The sequence below is a fragment of the Nycticebus coucang genome, chromosome 12 (assembly GCF_027406575.1).
Source record: "Nycticebus coucang isolate mNycCou1 chromosome 12, mNycCou1.pri, whole genome shotgun sequence".
Classification (NCBI taxonomy): Eukaryota; Metazoa; Chordata; class Mammalia; order Primates; family Lorisidae; genus Nycticebus; species Nycticebus coucang.
This window is the reverse complement of record NC_069791.1, coordinates 6,378,749-6,392,976: the sequence shown is the minus strand read 5'-3', so window position 1 is coordinate 6,392,976 and position 14,228 is coordinate 6,378,749. Positions and strand designations below refer to the sequence as shown.

Sequence of the window (14,228 nt, the reverse complement as noted above, 5' to 3'; positions counted from 1 at the left end):
GAGGGCAGCTAGCAGAATGCAGGAACCCGCGTTCATAGAGGGCAGCTAGCAGAATGCGGGAACCCGCGTTCATAGAGGGCAGCTAGCAGAATGCAGGAACCCGCGTTCATAGAGGGCAGCTAGCAGAATGCAGGAACCGGCGTTCATAGAGGGCAGCTAGCAGAATGCGGGAACCCGCGTTCATAGAGGGCAGCTAGCAGAATGCGGGAACCCGCGTTCATAGAGGGCAGCTAGCAGAATGCGGGAACCCGCGTTCATAGAGGGCAGCTATCAGAATGCGGGAACCCGCGTTCATAGAGGGCAGCTAGCAGAATGCAGGAACCCGCGTTCATAGAGGGCAGCTATCAGAATGCATGAACCCGCGTTCATAGAGGGCAGCTAGCAGAATGCGGGAACCCGCGTTCATAGAGGGCAGCTAGCAGAATGCGGGAACCCGCGTTCATAGAGGGCAGCTAGCAGAATGCGGGAACCCGCGTTCATAGAGGGCAGCTAGCAGAATGCGGGAACCCGCGTTCATAGAGGGCAGCTAGCAGAATGCAGGAACCCGCGTTCATAGAGGGCAGCTAGCAGAATAGAGGAACTGGCGTTCATAGAGGGCAGCTAGCAGAATAGAGGAACTGGCGTTCATTTAGGGCAGCTAGCAGAACAGAGGAACTGGCGTTCATTTAGGGCAGCTAGCAGAATAGAGGAACTGGCGTTCATAGAGGGCAGCTAGCAGAACAGAGGAACTGGCGTTCATAGAGGGCAGCTAGCAGAACAGAGGAACTAGCGTTCATAGAGGGCAGCTAGCAGAACAGAGGAACCGGCGTTCATAGAGGGCAGCTAGCAGAATGCAGGAACCGGCGTTCATAGAGGGCAGCTAGCAGAATGCAGGAACCCGCGTTCATAGCAAACATAGACTCTAAGTATATGGAAATAGATTCAAGATTGTCAGTAATCATAGAACGCAAAATAAAGCCACTAATGAATATTTTATGGCTCTACTAGGTTAGAAAAAATAGGTATAAAACCTGTGCATTGGCCAAGAAAATGTAGCAAAGAGAACTTTCATATAATGCTGATACACTTTTTAGATAAAAATTCTTCTTTGTGTCTAAAAGAAGACAGAAGTTCCTGCATTCTGCTAGACCACACCCATACGTATGGGTGTATGTGTACACAGATGCGCACAGACATGCACACAGTCAGGAATGAAATAATAACATCGAGGGGTGAGTCCACACTTCTTAATTTGCCAACTTGCAACAATTTAACGGTGACTCACAACTCTTTCGATCATTGCTGACTGGCACAGAGCGACACAAACTTGGAGTTGTGCAACTCCTGTCACTGCTGAGTCAGACAAAGCAGCGCGCTGCCTTCTGGTTTCAGTTCTCATAGGGAAAACAAGTGTCCTTTTTTGCAGTCCATTGAATGCCGTTTTTCACATTTCTGTGCTTTTTGTTGGTGATTTGGCCGTTCACGGTGGCGCCCAGGAGCAGTGGTGTCTGGTGTTCCCAGTGCAAAGCCTGCTGTGCCTTGCAGAGAAAATGCTTGGATTCGATAAGCTCCATTTAGACATGAGGTGCAGTCCTGTTCCTGCGAGGTCAATGTCAGGGACTGCACAATTTACATTAAATAAGCCATCTTTAAACAAAAACCCACATCAAACAGGTTTATATATTGATTGCTTGACAAAAATGTTGTGCTCAGAATCTCACAACAGCTTAACCCAGCATTTCTCCTATGACTGCAGAGGTAGTCACTAATTTGGTGTACAGGATAACTTCCTAGAGCACAATGCCTGTGCGTAATCAGAATCAGCTGTATTCTGCAACATCACATTAATAACTCTATAGGCATAAAGTGTAAATAAAAATTGATACAAAATTAAAAACTAAGTTTTTAGGAATGCACATTAGTGAATGACATATGAACATGAACATATGCATATAATATTACAATGAACTATAACAATATACCTTAATTTAGGGCAGCGCCTGTGGCTCAGAGGAGTAGGGCGCTGGCCTCATATGCCAGAGGTGGCGGGTTCAAACCCAGCCTCGGCCAAAAACTGGGAAAAAAAAAAAAAAAAAACTTAATTTAAACTATTAAATTTTGCCTTTTTTCTGTATACCTTTATATATTTATGTAATTGAAATTTTATATGTAATATAAAATATTTAGTTTATTAAATAGTAAGTTTACAAATGAATGCATACTTACATACACATACACAGTGGCTGTCCAGAAAGCATCCAGCCACACGGTCTTTATTTGTTATAATACATGGCTGGATAATTTCCAGATGCCTTCTCATATCATAAAAGTATAAATAAAATTAAGTAAAAGGCCATAATACAATACAGAATAGTCGTTGCCTCTTGGTAGTTGAAGAGTGATGTCGTAAGAAAAGGATGAGGAGCCTATTAGATTAAAATGCCTGCTATTTTTCGGAAGTCCTTAAAACCATTCAACACTTTCAGCAAGAGTCTGGGATTTTCACACTGAGCGTCTGTTGTGATCAGTTGAACACTTGGCCGTGTGCAGATCACTCAACTAAGTAAGCATACATTCTTTCCTTTCATCCTTAAACTACTCTTGTAAGGTAGGCACTCCAGGCAAATTTCATTTTAAGATATGGCTTTTAAGGGCGGTGCCTGCGGCTCAAGGGGTAGGGCCCCGGCCCCATATACCAGGGGTGGCGGGTTCAAGCCAGCCCTGGCCAAAACTGCAAAAAAAAAACAAACAAGATACGGCTTTTAAAAGTTCCTTTAAATGTAATGTTGAACATGGAATTTGGCAGAAATGAAGGCCACATATGTGCTTTCACCCCTAAAAAATGTGATTTTTAAATCCCCTCTTTAGTCATTTTAGTGAGATATGTTTTTATGTATTCTAAGGACTTACAGCTATGCTGTGCACATTTATTAGTCTGCCAATCCGCTCCCTCACCTTATGAAGTAAATACAGTTATTAAACTGTTTTTATAGATGACAGTGCAGACTCAGAGAGTTTTGTCACTCTACTAAATGTTACAGAGTAAGTGATAGAATCAGTCTTCTAAGCTTGTAAGCCCTTATTCTTAATCTTTATGCCTCAATATGAAGCCAGGAGGCTTAAGGGTGCAACTAGAATTTTAGAGGCTGGACACGTCCATAAATCTACTTCTTATTGTTTGTATGGGAGCAGACTAAGTGCAATGTTTTAGAAGATCTAAGATTTTAAATGATTTTGATATAAGAATGGAATGTTTCACAAGGTAGAGCACATTTACTGAGAAAATTCAGATTCATAGAATTTGTACTGGTGTTGACACCTGTGCATGTTGAGAGCCCACGGGAACCTCTGTAGGCAAAGTTTCTTTTTTTTTTTTTTATTGTTGGGGATTCATTGAGGGTACAATAAGCCAGGTTACACAGGCAAAGTTTCTTGGATATAAACAGTGGGAATAACAATGGCGTTAAGTTTCAGTATTCACACTTATAACATTATTTGACAATTTGTAAATTTGACAATTAAAATGTGGATTTGGAAATCTTATTTGTGATTTTCAGAATAACGGAAAACATGACTCATCTAGTTTTATTACTAAATGTTCGCTGTAGCAGATGTGAAAAAGCTACACGAGTTCAGGGTAAACTCATGAATTAGTAATGAAAGATGGCTTAGTTTCCGTTATACAAGCAAGAAGGCTACAGAGTAGTTTCTAAACTGTTTTCACACTCTGATTATACAAAAATAAGAAGTTTGTCACATGAATGCCTTATGCTATCAGTACGCATCTAGTGTTTTTCTAATTTTAAGAAATAAAAAAGTTGACTACTTTAAAATATAACAGTTAGTAATACATAGATTGAGATCCTTTAGATGACTTCCAGAGGTTGACTGCTATTTTTAGCTGCTTTAACCAATACTTAATAAATCTGTCTCTTCTCTTTCTTCCTTAAACATTATACAGTTTTAAAGCTACTATTTCCAGTGCTTGTGTGTTATAAACTCATCGTGAGCATTGAATGAGCACCAAGGAGAAATAAGCCTGTCAGCAAACTGAATAGATGAACAGACAGATCATTTTTGCTTCCAAAATAGCAAACATGATTATAAAAATAAACTGTAAATGTACTGAAGACATACAAATATTTTTCACAATAATTCTTGACCAGGCAGGGTATTTTGCCTTGATTTTAGCAGTTGTCGCCTTTACACAAGATTAACTTGTAGAAGTATCTTTGCCCTGATGACCCAGGTTGTGCAGGATTCACGTGATGTGCATTATTTATTTGTCATTAGAACCCTGTCCGTGACCTTTGTGCTGTGATTTTCTTGACATTTTCAGTAGGTTTCTGACCTACAGATGTATCCCTATGGGAAGAATTTTTTGAGTTACTTTCTTACTGTTTTGAAAAGCAGATGCCTTTGACTGTTTTGATCCATAAAATATTTTAAATACTCAGAGAGTATAGCATAAAAACACCTAAGAGTTTTTGCTTGTTTTTCTCCTGAATACATCACCAAATACATATTATTTTAAGAGTTAGCAGTGATGAGTGACGTCCAGTCCCTGACATTATTACCTTACTTGGGTCAGGTTTTTAAAATGTTTCTGGAATTTGTCTCATTAAAAAAAATAGAAAAAAATATATTAAAGGGCTTTTGTGGTAACTAAACTGAACAAAAAAATTTTGGAGATAATAAGCACTTACCTAGTGCAAGAACTCAATATTTATGGAGTCAGATCTTTTTATCCATTTTGTACACCTATAGATTACATTAAAGGTTAATTTGAGTATACTCTACTACATCACTAAGGAAAGAGATGGGGATTGGGACTTTTTGATCTTCCCCAGATCCACGTCCCTTGTGCTCTGTGTGTGTACGTAGTCAGGAATAACGTGCAATTTATATCATTGTAGAAAAAAATCAAAAGGATTTGATTGCTTCATACTTTTTCTTTTTTTTGAGACAAGCGTCTCACTGTCGCCCTTGATAGAGTGCTGTGGCGTCACAGCTCACAGCAACCGCAAACTCTTGGGCTTAAGCAATTCTCTTGCCTCAGGCTCCCAAGTAGGTGGAACTACCGGTGCCTGCCACAATGCCCAGCTATTTTTTTGTTGTAGTTGTTGTTGTTTAGCTGGCAGGCCGGGTTCGAACCTGCCAGCCTTGGTGTATGTGGCCAGTGCAGTAACCACTGTGCTATCGTGCCAAGCCCCTCATACCATTTTAAAATTAAAAAAAATTATTTTCAACCCAGTCTCTAATAAGATGACAATTGAATTCAGCATTTATACCTAAACTTCTTCTAAAAGAATAATTCGAAATTGCTTTAAAAAAGTAAACATATATCAAAATATCACATTATATACCATAAATTGTTAACATACATACTTCTAAAGTAAAAACACTAAAAAAGAAAATAATTGTTTTAATGTATGAATATGCAAACAAAGTAAATAGAACACATTTAAAACAAAACATGGTAAAAAAAGAGCTACTTCTCTGTAAATAATGGTGACAATTGAAGGTATTATTTGGTAATTTTTAGTTGTGATTTTCACTTTTTATATTTTTTACATTGCAAAAACTGTGTAGCCAAAAGAAAAAATTGATTACTCATAAAGATAACAAAAAAATGAAAAGCGTATCCATAATCATATATATAATTTGTAAAATTATAACATTGTTTCATTTAATTATAAATAGATGAATATAAAAATTAAGAAAAGAAAGATGCAAAATTATTAATAATGACAGAGGGTGGTGTGGTTAAATGCCATTTTTTCCCCTTCATTTTCTAATATTCTCTTATAGGGGTCCGAAACTGGCAGTCCTCTGGCTAGTTTGTAAATAAAATTTTGTTGGAATACAACCATGCTCCATTTTTAAGCAATGTCTGTGGCTATTTTTATCTTAAAACTTTGAGCAAAAGAGACCCTATAGTCATAAAGCTTAAGATATATTTATTTTCTGGTTCTTTCCAGGAAAAAGCTTTCATACTCCTGTTTTATAAAAGAACTATATCAATGCCATAAAACAAAAAGAAATAAAATGTAGTCATTCATTTAATTCAAAAGTAGAAGAATGGAGCTGCTTTTGTGACAACAGATAAGAACGTGGAGCACGTTACCCTATGTGGAATAACCCAACACGGAAGGACAAATGCTGTGTGACCTTAGGGGAGGTGGACCCCAAAGGCACATTCGCCGGAGCCGAGAACAGAACTTCACTTATGGGGCCCAGGAGGCGGGATGTGGAGGGAGAGTGGTTAAAGGGTACAACGTTTAGTTTTGTAGGGTAAACAATCTAACGATCTACTGTGCAGCTTGCTATCCGCGGTTCATGACACTATCTAGCATGCTGGAAATCTTCATAGAGCAAGTTTGAGGTGGTCTCAGCTCAAAAGAGAACAATGGGTAACTGTAACAGGAGAAGGATCGATTAGTTAGATTGACTTTAGTAATCATTTCTCCACAAATACGCATATCAAAACATCATGTTTTATACTTTAAATAAGTACAATCATCAAAAAGGGGAAATAACAGAAGGCAGTAAAAAAAGGCCAATAGATCATCTTGAAAGGAAGTGAAGCGAGTGTATGATGCCCCATGATCATATCAATGTATACAGTTATGATTTAATAATAAAAAAAAAAGAACTGTTTCTGCTGAGCATGGCGGCTCAGGCCTAGAATCCTAGCACTCTGGCCGTCTGACTCAAAAGAAAAATGAAAGAAAAAGAGTTGAAGAATTCCTCCTTCGGTTCAGCCTTGAAAAGGAAAAATCTAGAAGTATAAATATCAGTTAATGATGTCAAAACAAATGGTGATTAAAGTATTAATAGAATGTGTATGAGAACTCTCTCTGAGATGTGTCTGACTCATAAAATAAGAATTTTAACCTTCGGTCCTGTTATCTGTTAATTGTAGTTTGTACTGAATTTCTTTCATCCTTGAACTACTTAAAAATACTATCATTATGTTAAGAAGTCTTTAAGTGTATTTGCCAAAATAAACAAAATTATAGTTATAATAATGGTAGTCCAGATAATTACTTATTACATGGTGCTGCTCTCCAATCTAGTATTTATTCTATGAAACAATGGTCTACCAATGTTACAGTTTACTTTTATAATTGTTTTGACATGGGTTTCTGAAAGCAAAGGCCTTGTGTGTAACCATTGACAATTTATAAAATTTTAGGGTGGAGAATATTTTCACTCAAAATCTAAAAACATGTGGATAGAAGATCAATAAAATTATCTGAGATGACATTAAGCAAAAAGTCAACACGTATCTGTTGTCACAAATACTGGGGGGTTGTCCAAAGACATGTGGCAAAGTCAGTTAACTTGTTTCAAATTTATCTCACTTTCTAAAGAGTGGTTCTCTCGTTCCTCTTCATTTTAAATTCAAAATACCCACAAGTGGAAGGAGAGAGAGTTCTATAAGCAAGATGTTAGAAACAGTAGCAACTGAAGCTAAGAGCTCAGGGAGCATCATTAGTCTACAAAGAAACATTGATGGTGGGAGCCTAGATGTTTCATTTACTTTCAAATGTATTAAGCTATATGTGATCATTTCCTTCCACAGGAGAATGGTTGCTCTTTGTTATGAACCTAGCAGTTAAGTATTGCTAAGCATATGCAAAAGGAAAGCCCAGCCCCCCAACCCCCAAACAAACAAGCATATAATCCTTTTGATTGAGCTACTATCAGGGCTATGAAAAATACATAAAATGTTATAATTTCCAAGATGATGAGTTGCATCCGTTTTGGAAGTGCATTAAAATTAACTTAATTTCATAGAAACATACAACATCTAATACTATAGTTTAAAATATAAATAGAGGCTGAAATGCTTTTAAGTTATTCTCAATTACTCAAAGTGGCAAAATTCTAAAATTTGCCTGCCATTTAATTCTTTATAATTCATTAGCTGTACCACAGGGTCCTTTTAAACTTTGTGTAGAAAATCTTAAAAAGTAAACATTTTGCATCTGTTTTACATGCGACACTATTTCCCTTATGCTTACAAATAAGATGGAGATAGCATTTGTTTTATGATTGATACTTCAGATATAAATTTTCGCATTCATTTTGAGCAATTTGTGTTGCCATAAAAATGTTAAATGCTCTCAATTTCATCCCACAGGTGTCAGTTGTATACCTCACATCATTTTTTGGTTAATATTCTGATAATTTTCTGAGTACACACATGTGAACAAAATCTGTGAAAAATCATATTGTATTGATAGCTAGAAAATGGTTTCGTGAGTATGAAGAGTGGCAAACAAAAATGGAAATAAAATTTACTCTTGTTTCATATTTTTTATACAGATCACTTGAATTTCATTAAGACGAGCAGAAATGCCACCAAACCCAAGTACCCCACCTGTGTACCTACCTCCAGATGGAGGGTGGGGCTGGGTGGTGGTGGGAGCCGCTTTTATCTCCATTGGGTTTTCCTACGCCTTCCCCAAAGCCGTCACAGTATTCTTCAAAGAAATGCAACAGATATTCCATGCTACCCACAGTGAAATCGCGTGGATATCATCCATTATGCTGGCTGTTATGTATGCAGGAGGTAAGATTCTTGTAATAGAATTTTAGCTTAAGAAAATATCTCCCTGCCACCATATTTTATTGGTACTTAGTGTCTTGGTAAGTGAATCCCTCTGTTCATGATGTGTAGTCACTTAGAGCTAATTGAAAGTATTAATACAATTAGAACTGAATGATTTTAGTGACTCAACATCTTGAACTAGTCACTTCATTTTGATTCTTAATTGTTTGAAGAGGTTTTATTTTTTGTGAAGTTACTAAATTGTGAAATTGACAAGTGAAGAACCTTTCCATTCAGTTTGGAGTAAAGTCTACGGTGCAGTTTCGGTGTTGTTTTTTTTACAATTTTACTGAAACTCTAAGTTTAAGTAAAACTTGTAAACTTTAAGTAAAATAGTAACTAACTTTAAGTTTACCATTTTACTTAAACTGTAAGAAACTAACTTTAAGATTACTATTTTACTTAAACTCTAAGAATGAGAAGGAAACTCAAGGTGCTGACAGTTTATAAACCCAGAATGTACTTCAGCTTAAACTGCAAAAAGCGAGTGTAACTGTGTACATTGTGGCCCCACTCAGGTGTGTGTGGTTGAAAGAATTTCTTATCTCTGTAAGACTCACTGAATATGACGTGTTTTGTATGTAAGTGTTTACCTGACAACTATCTGTTACATTCTTTGTTCAAATCAGTGTGTGTCATGAGTGATAATGTATCAAAGTACCAATCACTTCTCAATGGTAAAAATTTTAGAATTATTAGGGCATTATTATGTCACCTTTTTTTTTTTTTTTTTGTAGAGACAGAGTCTCACTGTACCGCCCTCGGGTAAAGTGCTGTGGCGTCACACGGCTCACAGCAACCTCTAACTCTCGGGCTTACGCGATTCTCTTGCCTCAGCCTCCCAGGCAGCTGGGACTACAGCCGCCCGCCACAACGCCCAGCTATATGTCACCTATTTTTTAAATCAGTCTCAGTGACAGATCAGATTTTCTTGTACAGTTTTTTGAAAGTCATCACTTGAAATACATAAATTTGTGAGTTTTCATTTTTCAACTGGATATTTGACTTTTAAAAGAAGGTATAGACTCAGAAATAAGACTTTAAAGAAATCATAAAATGTATCTGTAATTTCTCATTTTATAGGTAAAGATACTATGGCCACTCATAATAGAGAAAAAGCATTAGTAATAATATCAAATATTTATTTATGTGCACTTTCAGCCGAACGCTCTTGAAGTACTTGATAGGTGAGATGTGTCGTCACCTTCTTAACAACCTTTCAAAGAAGTGTCACCTTCTTTCTCTTTCATAGGTGAGGATAGACAAATAAAATAGCTTTCCAAGTCAAACAGCTATTAATGGCAGGTAGTGGTTGAGAGGCAAGAATTTAATCCGTGTGCTCTCTGCCCTTTCTCCATCTTCCTCTTTAGATCTAGAAAGTGATGCAACCAGACCTGGCCCTGGGCCTGAACGCTGATCTTTCTATCCCAATGCAGTGACTTGTGTGCTGCGTTCACCAAGGTTATTTATTCAGTGACATGATAATTATTATTATTTTTTTTTTTTTAGAGACAGAGTCTCTCTTATTGCCCTCGGTAGAGTGCTGTGCTGTCACAACTCACAGCAACCTCCAACTCCTGGGCTTAGGTGATTCTCTTGCCTCAGCCTCCCGAGTAGCTGGGACTACAGGCGCCCGCCACCACGCCCGGCTATTTTTTTATTGTTGTTGCAGTTTGGCTGGGGCCTGGGTTTGAACCCACCACCCTCGGTATATGGGGCTGGCACCCTACCCACTGAACCCCAGGTGCCACCCACAATAATTATTCTTAAAATACTGCCCCTTTGTTGTACTACCAAGTTAAAACCTTTGACCCTGAAGTAATCCTCTATCGTGTGTGTGCTGCTGGTGGTGATAGGTGTTTTCCACTTTTTGCATATAGTGATTTTCTATTAACTCAACCTGTGTCTCCCATATCCCCTTTTCGCGAGAGTAAGCATGCATTTTCTTCCAGTATCAAAAGGTATCTTAAAAATATCACTTGAGTATGTTAAGGAAAACGTGTGCTTCCAAAACACTTTCTGAGAATCTTCTTTGGACAGTTACAAGTTGTGTTTTTTTCAAGTGGGTTCCACAGATTTTAAGCTTCTGAATCATGGACCTCTTGTTAAAAATGCAGCGTTAGGCTCTATCTCAAAGCCTGTTGGTATCAGAGGATCTGATCTTAGAGTTTAAAATTTTCCATTTTTAACAAGCATCTCTGAAGACTACTTTATGTATAGCAGAGGGATTCCCTAAGAAAATTTAAATATTTTTTAAATTGAATATTGATTTTCTTCTATCATTTAAAAAATGTCTATTCTTAAAAGCCTTTTAGGTTGATGATTATAAAATATGTTTAAAGACCATGAGGTGAAAAGGTATAGTTTACTATGAAGTATAATGAATCTTTCTCTACCAAGTAACTGAAATGTTCTGTTCAACATGATGCTAATTTTATTAGCCTAGAGAACAAGGGAGACCTGACACAGTCATTGGGTCCTAGCTCTCACCCTCTTAATCACAACGTGGGGTCACCGAGTGAGACGGAGCGTGTTCAGAGGCCTGGCCTGTGATGTCAGGGCTGGAGTCTCTTGTACTGATTAGGGTTGGCATCTGGGCCTTGGCAGGAGGGTGTTATTGTCCCCTCTGATTTCTGAATTAAAAATGAAACTAATAAAAAGGTATGCAGAAAGAATGGAAAAGAATGCGAATCATGTTTATACCTTGTTTCATCCTTAGAATAGTGGCGTTAAATTACAGCCACCCATCTGGCTGTCCATATGGTCTCCTGGAGCTCTAGCAAATTTCAGCAAATAGGTTAAGCAGCATGATCACCCCATTAATAAAGCCCTAGGCAGAAGCAGAAAACACTTTGCAATTTAAACTTTCCACATTGTTTAGATGAATATGGAGATTTATTTTGTAAACAGTGGTCACATAGGATTCTCTTTTTGTGGAATGCTTGTTTTTCTGTTGAATGAGAATGGAAGCGTGATTAGATTACAGAAGCCAGATTTTGAGCTGCCTGTCTCTCTGAGGACCTTGTGATTCTTCTGGTATCTGTTCTGACTTGGGCGAATCCAACATCCTGAAAGCAGAGTTGGTTTTGTCTCCATGGTAACTTATTCTTCTGTTTTATGTGAGCAGTGACTGCCAGTGGTGCTCAGGTAAGGGTAACAGTTTTGTGATGGGCCACTTGACACAGGGGTCCCAGCATCAGACCACCAAGGTTGTGTTATTGGAAACCAAAAAGCAAAGGTTTATCAGAGCAGGTTGGTGGCCATAATTCACATGGGTGCTTTCCTTTTATTTTCTTTTTAATTTTACAAGCTCACTATATTATTCTGCTTTGTGCCTTAAATATTTTGCAGAATGAGAGTGCCTATTAAAATAATTCACCTAGTGCTATATCTTAGCAGCAATTGAGAAAAGAAGTTCATTCCATTCCTGTGTTTAAGAGAGCTGAGATTTTCTTCTGAGCTGTGCAAGAACCAAAAAATAGCAGGTATACTTGAACATCCCTGTGCAAGCAGGCTGTGGGCTTCTTACACCTAGGCCATGTTATTTTTTTTCCCCACTTACAAGTGTAGATATTGGTAAAGTTTTCCTAGGAAGTACATATGATGAGTGTGGCAGAAACAATTATGCTCACTGTATTTCCATGCACCTCTTTATAATTCCCAGCTTCCTTCCCCTAGGCTGAGACTGGGTGACTAGTTCTGACCAGTGAACATGAGTGGAAGGACATATGTCACTATTGGACACATCCTGAACCAGGCAGCTTGAGCCTGTGCGCACCTCCCCCACCCATCTTCTTCACTTCAACAACCTTCTTTTGCAGGGAAAAGTCCTTGACCTACCTTGGGCTGAAATGTAGAAAAAAAAATGTTTATTATGCTTCTGAGAAATGTTATAGAGAAGAAACCAGACTACACTGATCATTATAAACATGAAGGTTTAGTTTGTTGTGCAGATAACGATATAAAGGCCTCAAATTATTTCACAGGGAAGAGGACAGTTTATGAGATGAGCTTAGTCAGTTGAGCTTATTAGATTGTGAGAACATTGGGTACAGCTACTGTGTCAGGTTTGTGTTAGAGAGAGGAAGCCTTCAGTATCTCAGGTAAGAAAGGAATTTTAACTGGATGTCATCATTGTCAGTTTTCATGGGAATAAAAATGAGAGGCAACATTTTGCTCAATACAGAGCAGAGCTCAGGTCAGGCCCACAGAGCTTTCCAAGATTAAATGTCTCCTTGTCCCTTTCAAGACAGGAGAGAGGCAGGGGTCAAAGACAGATGGAGAAGGTGCTTAGGGCCCTTGCAACTATTGAAGGAGGTACTTACCCTGCAGAGGGCTGATAATCTAGTGCAAATGATATCAGATTATGACAATATTATTTTCAGCAGAAATGTTAAGAAACCTTTACTGATATCTTCTTGGACTGGTATATGCAACTTGGACAATGAACCTTTCACTTACTGATTCATAGAAATAAACTATTAGTTTATAACCTAGCAAGAATAGGAATATCTTTCTTGATTCTGGGTTTAAAATTTCTCTAAAGTGTGTTATTATATCTTTATTTTATCTGCATGTCTTTTGGTTGCAAATGATAGAAACCTGTTTGAAACATCTTAAGGCCTAAAGAGAGAGTTTCCTGTATAAAACCAGAGGAGGAGAGTGGACACCAGTCAGTCCTCTGGGTCTCTGAGTATCAGGGATTCTGTTTGCCTGGCAGGTTGCACTCTCTCCTTTTTCCTCCTTGTATATTTATGCTGATGTTCTTGCCCTGGCATAAGGAAGGTGATGACCGGCATCTCAGCCTCATATTTCAGTCTGTACTTTGACAAATTCTTTTTTTTATTAAATCATGAAGAGGTAGATCATGTATACATTAATGCGTTTATGGGGTACAATGTGCTGATTTCATATACAATTTGGAATGCTTACATCGTACTGGTTAATTTATCCCTCACCTCATTTACTTAATTATTGTGTTAAGACATTTATACTCTATACTTAATAGATCCAATGTGTACCTTTGCAATATGCACAGAGGTGTGATCCCACCATTCACCCTCCCTCAATCTGACCTCCCCCCTTCCCCACCATCTCCCCCTCCTTCATCCCAGGCCATAGTTGTGATCTATTCTTCATATGAAGGTGCGATTGATTGTAAATTGGTTTCATAATAATACTGAGTACACTGGATACTTTTTCCTTCATTCTTGAGATACTCTACTACGTAGGATATGTTCCAGCTCCATCATATAAACATAAAAAAGGTAAAGTCTGCATCTTTTTTTAAGGCTGCATAATATTCCATGGTATACACATCCCACAATGTATTCCAATCATGGGTTGATGGGCACTTGGGCTTATTCCATGTGAAGACTGCTATCATGTGCCCTGCAGGCAGCAGGGCAAATGAGGGACTGCAGCTGGCAGCTGGCATGGAGTTACTTATCTGAGAAAAGGAAGGAGCAGTTCGCGATGGGAAAGGTGAAGCTGTTCCCAGAAGAAGGACGGGTTTTAAAGAGGCAAAGCAATAAACCCTCACTGTGCAATGCTTAGGAAATTGTTGCTGCTACTGCTGTTTTTGATATAGAAGGAAACTACAAATGAGGAGCAAAGATGGTAGGAAGTC

The 14,228-nt window shown here is 38.2% G+C and overlaps 1 protein-coding gene across 7 annotated transcripts in view; it reads left to right on the top strand.

The window, feature by feature from the left end:
• The window catches only part of SLC16A7 (solute carrier family 16 member 7), a 161,920-nt gene that overhangs the window by 90,177 nt on the left and 57,515 nt on the right, over positions 1-14,228 (top strand). For all 7 annotated transcript variants that reach the window (XM_053555473.1, XM_053555469.1, XM_053555474.1 and 4 more), the window contains one exon: positions 8,314-8,560. In XM_053555473.1, coding sequence (XP_053411448.1) covers positions 8,344-8,560 — 217 coding nt within the window. In that variant the 5' untranslated portion in view covers positions 8,314-8,343. The remainder of the gene's footprint in view (positions 1-8,313; positions 8,561-14,228) is intronic.